Here is a 13,310-nt window from a genome sequence, read left to right on the forward strand (position 1 = left end):
CCCTTAAAGTAAAGGTCTGCCAACCTTTACTCTAATAGCTGATGTTAACTTGAAGTCCCTTTCATTGTTGAGTGGGACATTATAGTGCCATATATTTGGAAAAGTTGATCATGTCTTTTAGAACTCCAAAGCATTCTGTTAAGTAATATGATCAAAATACTTTTATCCTATGGAATAGTATAGCAAATGAGATACCCCTTAGAACAAAAATGAAAGAACTGTGGATCCCAGGCATTTTGGGATGTCTGGATATCTTGAAATGACCTACTGATTAGCCTTAATCCAAATGCTGTAGCTTCTGGTCACCTTCCCCTAAACTGCTTTACTGTGGGAGCATACCACAGCTGTTGTAATAATCCAGGTCCTGGCTGTAAGCTGAGCATAATGAAGGTAAGTAGCAAATAGCTACTTTCCAAAGACTCGACCAACTTTTCATTCCTTAAATGATGATCGTTCTCAATTTGGCAGGAGCAACACTTTTTCCTACTTTTCTCTGCCAGTTTGAAGCCAGAACTGAACTAGAAATTCTTTCTAAATTGGACGGTACCTCTCCAACTAGGACCATGAACAGGGATGGAATTTAGGACAAGGCTAAATTCCTACATTAACACACTAATCATAGCTCTTGCCTGCTAAGGGAAAGAAAAAGCTTTCTAAAAGAACTTTTCCAAAAAAGAAAAAGTTCTTCAGCTTTTTAGGGTACTTAATATAAAATAAGATGGAGAAATTTAAAATGACAGAAAAATAGAAGTACTCTAAATTCATTATCACTCTGCTTTTTAAGTTTTTATCATATAAAAACAAACAAAATGAAATAAAAGAAGATGAGAGAAGTAAACATTTGTCAAACCCCAAAAGATGAATCTCTTTCAATGATAAAGTTGAGTGTCTCTTTATTCCACATGTACCAAGTAACTTCTGAGTGTCTAATACTTTAAGATGCACAACAGAATAAACAAAATAGCCTATTGTTTATTAATCTACTTAACAAGCTGGGAAATTTAGATTCAAGTGTCAAGGCTAAAAATCCCTGTGAATCAACTGGCCAGTCACCAGGCAGCTCAAGTCTGCCTCCAAAATGCCTCGACTTTGCCACTGATCATCCCTCCTGTAGCTTAACTCGCTTTCTCTCCAAGTCATAGCTCTGCAAGTGCTGTTTCACAGAACTGTGTGTAGTTTAAATCATGGTTGGTGGTTTCCTAGTTGTAGTAGTAGGTTATACCCATAATCCTTAGGGTGACATTAGAACGCTCTGCAATCTCATTTCAACTCCCAGCCCTTGCCTGGTATCTCGCAGTACCACATCCTCACCTCTTCAGTCTCTTCAAGCAGCACATGTCTGTGCCATGCCTTCGCCCATGCCATACCTCTCCCAGGGATGCCCTTCCCTCAGCCTTCCATCAAGGCTCAGTGCAGCACATCTCCATGTGTGTTTGCTGCTGTTGTTTGCAGCCTGATCTTTGCATTCCTGATGTGTGGCACAGTGCCAGGGAGTCAGCAGACATTTGCAGGTGCTCAATACTTACCTGTCAACATTTACCCCTGAATTTTGGGAGCTGGATTATCTCAGTGTTTCATTCTTTGCTGTGTGGGTGGAGCATAAAGGTACTTCCCATAGAAGGAAGAAATTCCTTTTTCTCTTTGCTTCTCCAATCTTACTGAAAATAACTAATAGCAACTAATGTTTTCAAGGTTCCTGCGGATAAGCTAAGCACTGTGCTAGTACGAGCACTTGACACCTTATTTAATCTTCCCAATAAGCCTATGAGATAGGGACTGTGATTATTCTCATTGTGGCAGATGGAGAAACTGAGGTTTAGAGAAGTTAAGTGACTTTCCCAAGCCTCATGGCTAATACAAGACAGAGGAAGGCTATGAATCCAGAGTCGGAAGCCAGCACCTTGCCCTTGGCCTGTGCCTCTCAGACAGGTTTCAGCTAAGTTGAAGTCCTACTAGGCGACTAGACATAACTGTAGTTTTAATAGATTGATGGGTCAAGTTTAGAGGGATAAGGGAAGTGGTTAGAATCACCAGTGAAGTCCTGAGACCCATCAGGATCACCTTCTAGGATTTATCCAGAGCAGAGGAGTGCAAGAGGCATGAGACAAGACCCTGCCTTCCCAGTCTCTAATCCACTGCCATCAGCAGGAGGCACATGCTCATGCAACTGAATTTCAGACCCCAAGGCTTAGAAGCCTGCCTCCCGAACGCCCCACTCTATTTGCTGACAGAGCAGGTGCAGTTTGCACAGGGTGGCTCATCAGTGTTTCATTTGCAAGGATAATATGTTATTTTAAAAATAATAAGACAATTTATTTACATCTACTTTCTTCCCCTCTATTTTCTCAGCAGCAAGTAATACAAAAAATGGAGAAAATTATCCCAACAAAAATATTTATGAGTAAATCGCTCACAGAAATGGAGGAGATGCTACTATCTAAATAATTCTGGTCCCACCCACCAAAACAAAGAAAGAGAATATTCCTGACAGTATGATTGAATTGTGTATAATTACTGCCAACGTTCTCAACGTGATGATAATGAGAAAAATATTAGCAGTAGATAAGAGTGGCCTGAAAACATTTATTTTCCTAAGAGTATGACTGAAACCTGTATCTTTCACTTAAGGCATGGGGGGAAATGCTATCCTTTATTATTCTTATTATTTTTTCAGGCAGCTTGACTTGATATCATCAACTTTACAGATTTCTTTCATATGTTTCTGGAGATACAACCTACGTGACAATATTTTAACCTGGGTCATTTTGACCAAATACAGGCAGCTGACTTGCAGCCACACATCCAAATTCATTGATTACTTTGCACAGGATGCTCCCGTCACATTCTTCAGTTTTCTTCTCTGACATATTCAAGGACTCTTGAATATCTCATTGGGAATAAATGCACGTAAATCTAAAAATGAGTCTTTATGTGACACTTACCATGGAAAGAAAGAAGGAAGTTCTCTCAGTTTTCACATTTGGCCTAAAAATTTGGGCATTATAAAGTTTCAGAAAATTCTTAACTAGCTGAAAATAGAAAATAAATGACCTTCACAGTCCTAATACCTTTTATCATATGTACATTTTTGTGGGCAGGCTATCACTTTCCTTAGATTATCTAGAAGATAATACATGATAAGGTGAAGGCAAATTCATACAAAGATAGAAAAGTGTTCAGCTCAAACTCCTTAAAAAGACTAATGATACTTTCACAATGCAAATGTTAAGATGGCTTTTTAAGGGCCTCTTTTGGAAACTGTTTCCTTTTAAAAAAAATTTTTTTAAGGCCTGATTGTTTGCTACTCTGAGTAGTTGCAAACTGTGACTGTGTTCAGATAATCTGGCTGATTTCCGCTGATGAATTTCAGCCCAGCGGCTAAAATAATCAACTAAATAAACCATTTATCAAATATTAGGGACCTTTATCTGATTTTATTTTGTAGAGCAGCCAGACATAGTTTAAAAACATAGACAGAGCTGCCAGAGTGGAGGCACTGAGTATAACTATAGAAAGGAATAAAACAGTGCCCCAAATGAACCCATTTTTGTTTAGTGAGATATATGGTCCTTATTTTCCCCAAACATTTAAGCAAGAGGCACAGATCCTCATGCACATCCTATTTACCAAGTGGACCAATGCACTATTTCTCGGAGCCCAGTGTAGTTCCTGCACAAAGTAAGCATAAAGCAAATAAATTAGATTATTGGATGATTACACAGGGTAAGACTAAGCTCTCAACTAACATAAAATACTTTCCTCTGTTTATATATCCATGCTAGAATGTGGATCCTGTAGAACATTCTGAGATAATACAAACTTAAGGAACATAGGTCATCCATCCATCCATCTATCTGACAAATCATTACTGACTGCCTGTCGTTTATTTGGCAGTACATTTGGCAATGGGAATACAGAGATGGGACAAAGATCTGAGGTCCCCTTCTTCAGGAAGTGTATGTTCTCGTAGGGTTTCAGAAAAAGTAAATGGACGAGCTTGTAATGGAACCATGTTTCCAAGTGAAACTTGAATGTCCTAACACTGGGATGATGATATGGAAGGGTAATAAATGGTCACTTCGGCTGCTCTCATGACTTAGCTGTGACTCTTCCTATCTTTCTCGCATCCTTCCTTCCTTTCAACTCTCAACAAATACTGGTTTTTTGAGCACCTCTCAAGTGCTAAGGACTGGGAACATGTCAGGGAACAAGCTGGACAGAAGCCCTTTCTTCCTGAACCTTGGAGCATGGAGTAGAACGGATCAGATGAGGTCACCTGCCTCAGTTGGCCCCAGGTGGGAAGAAGAAAGGTGGACAACTAAAATGGTAACACATTAAAGCTCATTTCCTCGCTGCTGTACTTGATGGTCCTCATTGACAAGCTCTATTACAAGGTAAAGATGTGAAAGGCAGGGAAGGTGAACAGGCAGGTCCAGAGAAAATGCTCAGTGCCCGCTGCCTCCCCAGATGTCTATGCCATCTCCGTCTCTCACTTGGGGGGACACCTTCTACTTGGGTCCTCCTTGTGAGAGGTAGTCATGAAAGGACATGCATTAAATGGAAAATCAAAATGAAAAACTGACATGTCAACTGAGCTCATGTCAGCCAGCGGGCTCCCGGAGTCTTCTCTCTCCATATGAATGAGCTGAGATAGACCTCTGCTTTGTTTCCCTGTTCAGGGGGTCGGGGAGCGGGGCATGTGTTTGTACAGTCCCAGCAGCCACTGCTCTGGAAGGTGCTTCTAACTCAATTATTTACATTCACTGTATTTGATTCTCCAACATGCTATTTGAGATACTGTGAGTGCATACAGGGTAACCAAACTTAAAAAATAAATTTGAATCATGTCAAAGTCTGTAGAGTCTCAAATGAAATATTTTCTTGAAAATAAATAGTGTATAACTGTGTTTTAAATATTTTGCCCAGCTTGCCCGGAAGTAGACTTTTAAAACCACTCCTAAGATAAGATGCCTTCCCAGAAGTTCTCCAAAAATTAAAAATTAAAAATCATTCCACAATCCTGCTGCAGGAACTCATCACAGACACGTGAATCCTAGGAAAGGTGTTGAGTCTCAGTGAGATGAAAAATTGCAAGCCATGGGACACACCATTGTAGATCTGATGTGCAAGTTCTGCCCCTTTAAAAACAAGGAATCAGGAGGCACGTTTTATCCCCTCAGCAGACATGCTGAGGAGAAGCTTACCACAGCACTAGTAAATAGACATGGCTTGCCTAAATTTAGGGACATTTCTTTCCTTCAAATTGCACTGATGTTGCCTGAATCAGCACTGAACTCTGGAAACCCTCTCAGAAAAGTGACATTTGTCATTCATTTTCATTGATTTTCCGATCTCGGTTAAATTGTGTTTATCTTTTTTATTGTAATGTTTACGTATTGTGGCTAGAAATGTTTAATTTGACTTCTGTAATTATATACTTATTGCAACTTAACAAAAATTCAAATGAAAAGATCACAAGCTCAAAACCTATTTGTCCCCCCAAATAATCTTAAAAATGGAAATAATATACTATATTATCACTTTGGTTTATAAGTGGAGACATAAAATATTTTTTCTCTGAACAAAGAGAAGCTGAAATGGAGAAATCACTGTATTTCATCTTTCCCCTGTGAGAAGAACTTGCAAGCATCTTTGGGAGAGTGCAGGGTTATAGGAAAGCTGGTGTACATGTGTGTTTGTGTGTGTGCATGCATGCATGTGCATGCTGGGTGGGGAATAAAGAGAGTATTGGCAAGGCATCACTTGCCTCCAAAGAAGAAGAAAATACAGCAGTCATAAAAATAAGGAGGATTGGGAAGAGAATGGGAGACAGAATGAAGGAAATGGACTCATTATTTTTCCTGCTTTCCTATTCTTAACTAGAAACAACATTTTCCAAGTGACAACCACAGTTTCAATGCAATTTTCTCTCTCTCCCTTCCAATAATTTCCCTTTTCTAGCTACTGTTTTCCACCCCTCAAGTGTAAAATTTTAGCGTCATTTCCAACTCAGTCTCGCCTTTCTTCCTCTATGCCAACGAACATATAATCAGGATTTTTAGGAGCGCTCAAATTGTGCTAGGCAGTGGTGATACACACAAGCATATGATCACAGTCTCTGTTCTCAAGAAATGTACAGTCCAGGCCAGTGTTGCCCAATAGAACTTTTAGTGATGGTGGTAACTTTCTGTGTCTGCCCCATCCAATATGGTAGCCACTAGCCACTTGGAACTACTGGGCACTGAATGTGGCTAGTGTGATGGAGAAACTGTGTTTTACATTTAACTTCAATTAATATAAATCAAAATCTAAATAACCACATGTGACTAGTAGTTCCTGTACTGGGCAATACTGGTCTAGACTGAGGGAAAGGGTATATTCTTTATATGACAAATGGCATCTTAAAGTAGCATATGGTAAATGCCACACAGTGGCCACAGGTGAGTGTAGTCAGGGACTGGAGGGAGAGCAAGGTGGAAGACACAGGTGGATGAGGACAACTAACCAGAATCTCGTGAGAAGCTTCAGTAAAGAAAAGCAGAGAAAGGAGAGGAAAAGACATTCAGACCCATGGATTTGTTTCATTAAAACCACTGAGGGGAAATGCACAGAGCCCATTCAGGAAACCCAACAATCACCAAGGAGCAGATGGTGCTTGCAGAAGGTGACTCCAAGGTGTCATGCCTGTGCAATGATGTCAGGAACAGCAAATTCCAGAATGGGAGTTGATTTGGGGTAGACAGAGGCGGTGATGGATGAATGAGAATCCACAAGGGGGGTTAGGTATGCTGTGTTTGGAGGGCCAAGAGGGTTCCTACTTAAGGTGGCTGATGGTGAGCTACGGGGTGGACCTTGACCTCAGGAAAGGGCAGGGCCACAGGGGCACACTTAAGTGGGACATAAACGGGGCAGCTGACACCTGGCTCCATCTAACCATCACATCTCATGCGACTGATAGAGCACAAGTGGAAATTGGATCCAAGCTTTCCAGAATTTCTGATTGTCAGAAAAACCTAGCAATAAATTCTTTTTAGAAATATGAAATTTAAATATTTTGATATGGCAACTAATTCTGGACACTTTAAAACACCATGGGCAAAACCAAAGAGTAGGCATGTGGACTGACTGAGGTCCCTGGTCACCTGTGTATGACATGTGTATGACAAAGAGTGAGTTTTCAGACAGAGCCTGACGCCAGAGAGCAGAGGTTGAAGGAGAGAAGCTCACGGGGACACGATAACACCACAGCACGGGGCTGGAGGAAGAAATCAGCCAAAGCCACTGCCTCTTTGACAGGACAGCCTCAGTGAGCTTGGACCAAGCCCCTTGCCCTGCCCTCTTGTCTCCTGCCTCCCTCTGGCAGAAAGATGGGGGACAAGAGATGGAGTCCAGAGCCCCAAGAGCCAAAAGAGCAAGTGGCTGGCGAGGAGGAAACAGGGGCATCCGGTTCAATGAACCTAAACAGTTCTAAGCGACGCAGCCTTGCAGAGTGTTTGTTTTCCTGGGTTAAAGAACGTCCCATTTCCCTTTACAGATTTTGCCACCCGACCACATGCAAACATCTCATTTCTGCTTTTACAATAGAAGGCACCACTGACTGAGGCGGCACATCTTTCCTGTGTGAGAGCCACGTTCCATTCTCAAGAAAAAGAAAATGTATTCCTCTCAGCTCACCTCCCGGTCCAGCAGCGCAGGTGACACGACGGTGACAATGTCGCCTTTCTCAGGATCGATGTAGAACATGTTGGGAGATGGCTTGTCAGGCGTCTGCTGACGGATGTTGTATCGCAGGAGGGCATTGTCGGTAGCGGGGTCATCCGCATCAAAGGCTGTCATCCGCATCACTGTGGTCCCTATGAGGGCGGGACAGAAGGGCAGGGGATGGTTACCAAGGGGGCAGCGATGATCAGGACCCCTCCCCCACCTGGGCCATGGCAGCCAATCATGTGCCAATCACTTTTCAAATGAAAAAAGAAAAGCATTTCCTGAGCTCTGCTATGTCTTAGTTTTCCTTCCCCCTTCCCTACCCGCTCCATCACGTTAAAAGACCTGAAATAAAGAAATCTTTGCTGTTCAGCAGAAGCCCACTTAGTTTTTGCTTTTGCTGATATGCTGTTCATTTTCATGGGTTTTTATTTCATGGTGGATGTGGCTCTGTGACTATGACCTTCGTTTTCAAAGGACTTATTGAATGCTTACTACGTGGGCCTGGGCTGGGTGTTGGGGAAATATAGGTGCCAAAAGACACACTCCCTGGTGTCCAGGAGCTCAGAGGTTAGCAGGAGAGACAGTCACATAAAGAGGCAAACACAGTGAAACACACCAAGTGCACAGAGGAAGGGCGTCAGAAACACAGAAAACAACCTCGTCTAGCTTGGGGTTTGGAAAGTTTCTGATGTGGACACCTAAGGGGCAATTGGCATGAACAAGGCGAAGAAGAGGGACCTCAAAGGGAAAAGATGTCCCAGTTACAGGGAAGGCGAGCATATGTCCATTGAGCACCTACTCTGCACCTGCCATGCTGTTTGGGACATTTCAGATATGAAGATGAGAGTGACACGATCACACTCTCTCACAGCCAAGCAGGAAGCACACAAACAGGACCTAATTCTAAACAAGCATGTGGACTAGTTGATTATGTCAAGGGCTGATAAGGGTGTCAGACAATGGGTTTTAAACACAGCTGATACGAAAGAGAACTGACAATAGCCACTTTCGAGAACAACTGGGCAGGAAAAAGGAAAACCAAAGCATCCACTCTCTTGGTACCTACTCTCCAGAAACACTTGCACATGTCAGCCAGGGGGGTTTGTGCAAGGAAGTTCAAGGCAGGATTATCAGTCATGGTGAAAAATCTGGAAACAACCCAGCTGACCAACAACAGGGGAATTTTTAAAATAATGGTATCCCCACACTATGAAATATTTTGCAGCAGTTTTAAAAACAGTTGTAGACCTAACGTCTTCTAACACGGCACATTCCCCAAGAAATATTATTAAGTAAGAAAAGCCAGGTGGAAGAATATCACCCAGAGGATGTCATCACTTTTGTGAACCTGCTTGCACACAGAAAATTCCACAGTACATTATGCATATATGTTTGCTGGTACAGTTTATGTTTATAAATTCATAGAAGGTCTATAAAGGTGATCTTCACATTGGTGATGGTGGTTACATCTGGGAAGGAGAAAGGGGATTGGGATTAGGGGTGGTCATCAGGGAAGATGCTGGCCTCATCTGTAGTGTTTTGGTTATTTTTACAAAGTAAATGTATTGCTTTTGCAATTAAAATTTAATTTAAAAAGATCATAATTATAAGTACCAATAGAAGCAGGGTTTAGAGCAGAATCAGGCAAATTCACCTGCTGGTCTTGACAACTGTGTGGGTATCACATTTGGCTTAGAGTGACCTACCTGTCCATAATTTTTCATCACAGTTTACTCTTCTATGAATATAGGGCCTTGCCTTCTGATTCTGAATCCTTCTCAGCCCACAAAGTGTGACCTACCTGATAAGGGACCAAAGCAGTAGATCTATAGTTTCCAGCAGAAATATTCATTTGTAAAAAATATCGAAGCCTAAAGGAAACAGAATTCATCTAGCTCAACCACCATCCAAGTTTTCCTAATTATCAAAGCCAGTTTATTTTTTCTCACAATTGGAATCAGATTATTGGCCACTAGGCCTGATTGATCAGGTAAACAAGAGATTTCTGGCTACCCTAAAGGGTGGATCGATGTGTTAAGTAGTTTCAGTTAATTTCACCAGTGTTGCCATTCAGCCAAATGCTTCGAGGTGAATTTTCTATCTACCTTGTTTCTTTGCCGTGTGAAATTGTTGCAGGGCAAGCTTCAGGGTCCAGTGCAAGAATAGAACATTCTTGGCACGTGCAGCCCTCTTGTCTTCGGAAGACAGTAGTAAACAATATAGCACCCTGTCTCCTACTGAGCCAGGCTATGGAATCATGGTTCTCAACCCAGTGGCCCAGCAGCCACTCCCAGTCCACGGGAGTTGGTGTGAAATATGACATCTATTTTCCCTCCTGATCTAGGCAAACAGGCACACAAGAAGATCTCTGGCAGAAATCAGAGGCAGATTTCAGGCCCATGATCTCACCCAGGGATGTGTTGTAATAGTGAGCTCTGTGTGGCCAAGGGCATAGCAGGAGGCCACCCCATCAATTCCACACCAAACAGTCTCAGGTTAAGTGTACTGACCCAGTGCCTCACATTGAGTTAGTGTCTAATGAATGCTTGATTGATTGAATCAGTGCCCTATTTAATCTGCCTTTAATTGAAGTCATAGATGAACAAGGAAAAGAAAGAATAAAAATGAAGTCATCATGACTTGCAACTGACACATGCATTAAAATGATCAGAGGAAGGGAAAAAAGAGAACCTCCCTAGTTGAGTCTTCACTTTTCACGAGGGAATCCATTGAAAACACTTCCTTTGTGTGTGTTTACAGATTTGACAACATGATATAACAAGAGGTTTTCCTGGAATATTCCCCAAGTTATAAGAAAATGCTTTTTATTTTAATGAATTGTTAGGGAACAATTGAACTTGTTCTTAAACCCCACCTTTGTGTTAACCCAGATATGAATACATAACTGGATTGCCTTCTGAGTAAAACCCACTTCTCTGGAGACTGCGTAGTGCCTAAGGTATGTAAGCAGGTTTGCAGCAATGAAGAAAAAGACTATGGGGTAACATGTCTAGGTGCAAGTATTTACTAACTGTGTGATGTTGAGCAACCTCTCTAAGCCTTAATTTCCCCATTTGCAACATGAGGATCTTCATTACACTTTCCCCTTTGCTCACTGTGAGGATATAATGACATAATGTATTTAAAGAATGCAATACGGGGGGCCGGCCCGGTGGCTCACTGCTATAGTGCGCCGCTTGGGAGCATGGTGGCGCTCCCGCCGAGGGTTCGGATCCCACATACAGACCGGTTCCCGCTCACTGGCTGAGCGAGGCGTGGGAGCAACACTGAGGGTTGCGATCCCATTGCCGGTCCCGGTCCGGTACGGGGGCAACACTGAGGGTTGCGATCCGTTGCCGGACACGGAAAAAAGACAAAAAGGTTAAAAAAAAAAGAATGCAATACGGTACCTGGTGTTCAGAGAAGGATGCCTTTTATTATTAAACCCTGTCCTATGCTCTGAGCCAATCACGGCACTGCAGGCAAGGGCCTCAGACAGAGGAGCTTAGAATTAAGTCGTCCACAGAATTTGGAACCTGGTGTGGCCGGATGAGTCCAGGAGCCCTTCACTCTCAGGTGCCCTGCCTCACCCTCTCCCTTCCATCTTGCCCCCAGTCTTAGTGTACAGATTTGGGTTTGTACTATGGAGATGCCAACCTTACACCACACAGACACACATACACACGTGTGTGTGTACACTCTCCTACACACACATCCTGCAGTCCTCACTTCTTCTCCATGTGTTCTCTAGTCTTTCTCTGGGATCGAGGCTCTATCCTGAATCCCAGTCCATCTGCTGAGCCCAGTGTCCTGCTTAGCTCTTGCTGGCCCCTCCCCAGGAGGCCAGATCATGTTTTTCCTACTAGTAGGTTCTGCAATGACTGGATAAACCTCTTAAACAAGTATTTTTCTAAATTGGATCCAAGGAACTCCGGTTCCTAGGGTTCAGGAGAGGAACAAATTTGGGAAGTTTGAGGCACACGTAGTGATGCAGGTTTCCCCCTTGAAGGAGTTCTCAGTGCCTTTAGTGAGCAATTACATGGTGTCATTTTCCAGGAGAGAGTAAAATCTGCAGCATTTCCCAACTTTGCTATTGATGGGACCTCCCTCTTCATTCAAAGAACATCTTCATGTGATGGGCTACACAGTCCTAAATTTGAGCTCTTGGAGGGTACAGACTTGCGTTTTGTCCATCTGTCTAGTAGATGGCATCAAGGTTGGTATCTGGCACACAGTAGGTCCTCCATTTATGTTCTTTGAGTCGAACAATATTCTTGCAATTCACTGTAGCTTTGCCTCATTCCACACTGGCCAGAAGCCATCAGCACCTTGTCTGCGGAGAAGAGTGGACAACTGGCCAACTTGCCTCAAGATTTTTCACAACCAGGCAGGTGTCACTACCACCTCTGAGCTCTTTGTTGGATGTCCCTTGGAGGCCCCTGTTGGAACTGGATTCAGCGGTCATGTTCCAGCTCTAAGCCCAGGACTGACATCCAGCAGGCAGGCACCAGTGCCACTGTTCCAACTGCCTGTGGGCAGTGCCTGCACCTTTTGCCTTGCCCAAGCCCACGCCTTGGACTCTAAGAAAGACTTATTCACTTCCACCAGCCCCGGGGGCTTCCCATCGTGTTTGTCTGGTGCCCATGAGTGCTTCCCTATGGCAGAGAAAGGACAATTGTATGATAGACCCACGTTGGGTTCTCCACAGGGTACGTTTCTGTCTTCTCCCCCATCATAATATTCTCCTGAGTATCAGAAGAAATGATAATCATCCTGTCACTCCCAGAGCCAGATGAACTAGCAGTGGTTCCTCCAAAGAAAATAAGAGAATTACAGGTTGCGAGTGGAAACTCTTGAGTCGGGCCGTCATTTTCTTTTGAGCAAGGACGTGGCTGCCAAGCTGACGGGCTGATTAACAATTATGATTGTTTTGTCTTGGTCAGATAGTCCTTTCCTCTTGGCTGTAGTTTTCTGATTAAAGAAAAGTGCCGCCTGTGTCTTGACCTTGAAAGCTGGTGTTTGAGGTTTTGCTTCCCTGAGATTGAGAAGCTGAGAGCAGGTCTGACAGCGAGAGGCCGTTTCCAGCCAGTCTCGAGGGCGGGAAGGCTCCGGAAGATGGCTGGCTCTGCACCACAGGTGACATTACTCTGTTCTTGAAATTTCTTCAACTTCATCTCAAAACATTTCCTCCACCTGATCAAAAAGTGTCAGGCTGCTTCTTTTTTTAAAAAAATCCTATTCTCATAAGCGAATCATGTATTGGGACAGGCATTCAGGTCTATCTATATTTGACACTGGGTTCTTGACAGCACAGTTAGGGCCACTGTTTGCTTTTCAGGGAGATGCATGATACTAAAACAAATATGAGCAGAGAATGCAGATGCCACCAAGCAAAGTCCTTTGGTGTGACAAAACAGCATGTCATCGTACATAAAACACCAAACTTGGGAGAGGAGGCGGTGCGTTCTAACCCATCCAATGATTTCTGTGCCTGAGTTACATAAGAGATGTGCCTCAAAGGTTGTAAAAAGAGAATGTGACCATGGACGCCCCACTGCACAACTTATTACTTGTGTGTGTGTCCTCCCAGGGGAAGGGAAGCC

At 43.1% G+C, this 13,310-nt stretch overlaps 1 protein-coding gene across 1 annotated transcript in view; it reads right to left on the reverse strand.

The window, feature by feature from the left end:
- Window positions 1–7,924, reverse strand: part of CDH13 (cadherin 13) — a gene marked incomplete at its 5' end in the record, with an annotated part of 275,847 nt that extends 267,923 nt beyond the window's left edge. Inside the window, one exon of the mRNA XM_008565414.1 lies at window positions 7,675–7,924. Within this exon, the coding sequence (XP_008563636.1) occupies window positions 7,675–7,924 (250 nt within the window). The remainder of the gene's footprint in view (window positions 1–7,674) is intronic.
- Window positions 7,925–13,310: the final 5,386 nt, after the last annotated feature.

The sequence above is a fragment of the Galeopterus variegatus genome, unplaced genomic scaffold, assembly GCF_000696425.1.
Source record: "Galeopterus variegatus unplaced genomic scaffold, G_variegatus-3.0.2 Scaffold197, whole genome shotgun sequence".
In the NCBI taxonomy this organism is placed as follows: Eukaryota; Metazoa; Chordata; class Mammalia; order Dermoptera; family Cynocephalidae; genus Galeopterus; species Galeopterus variegatus.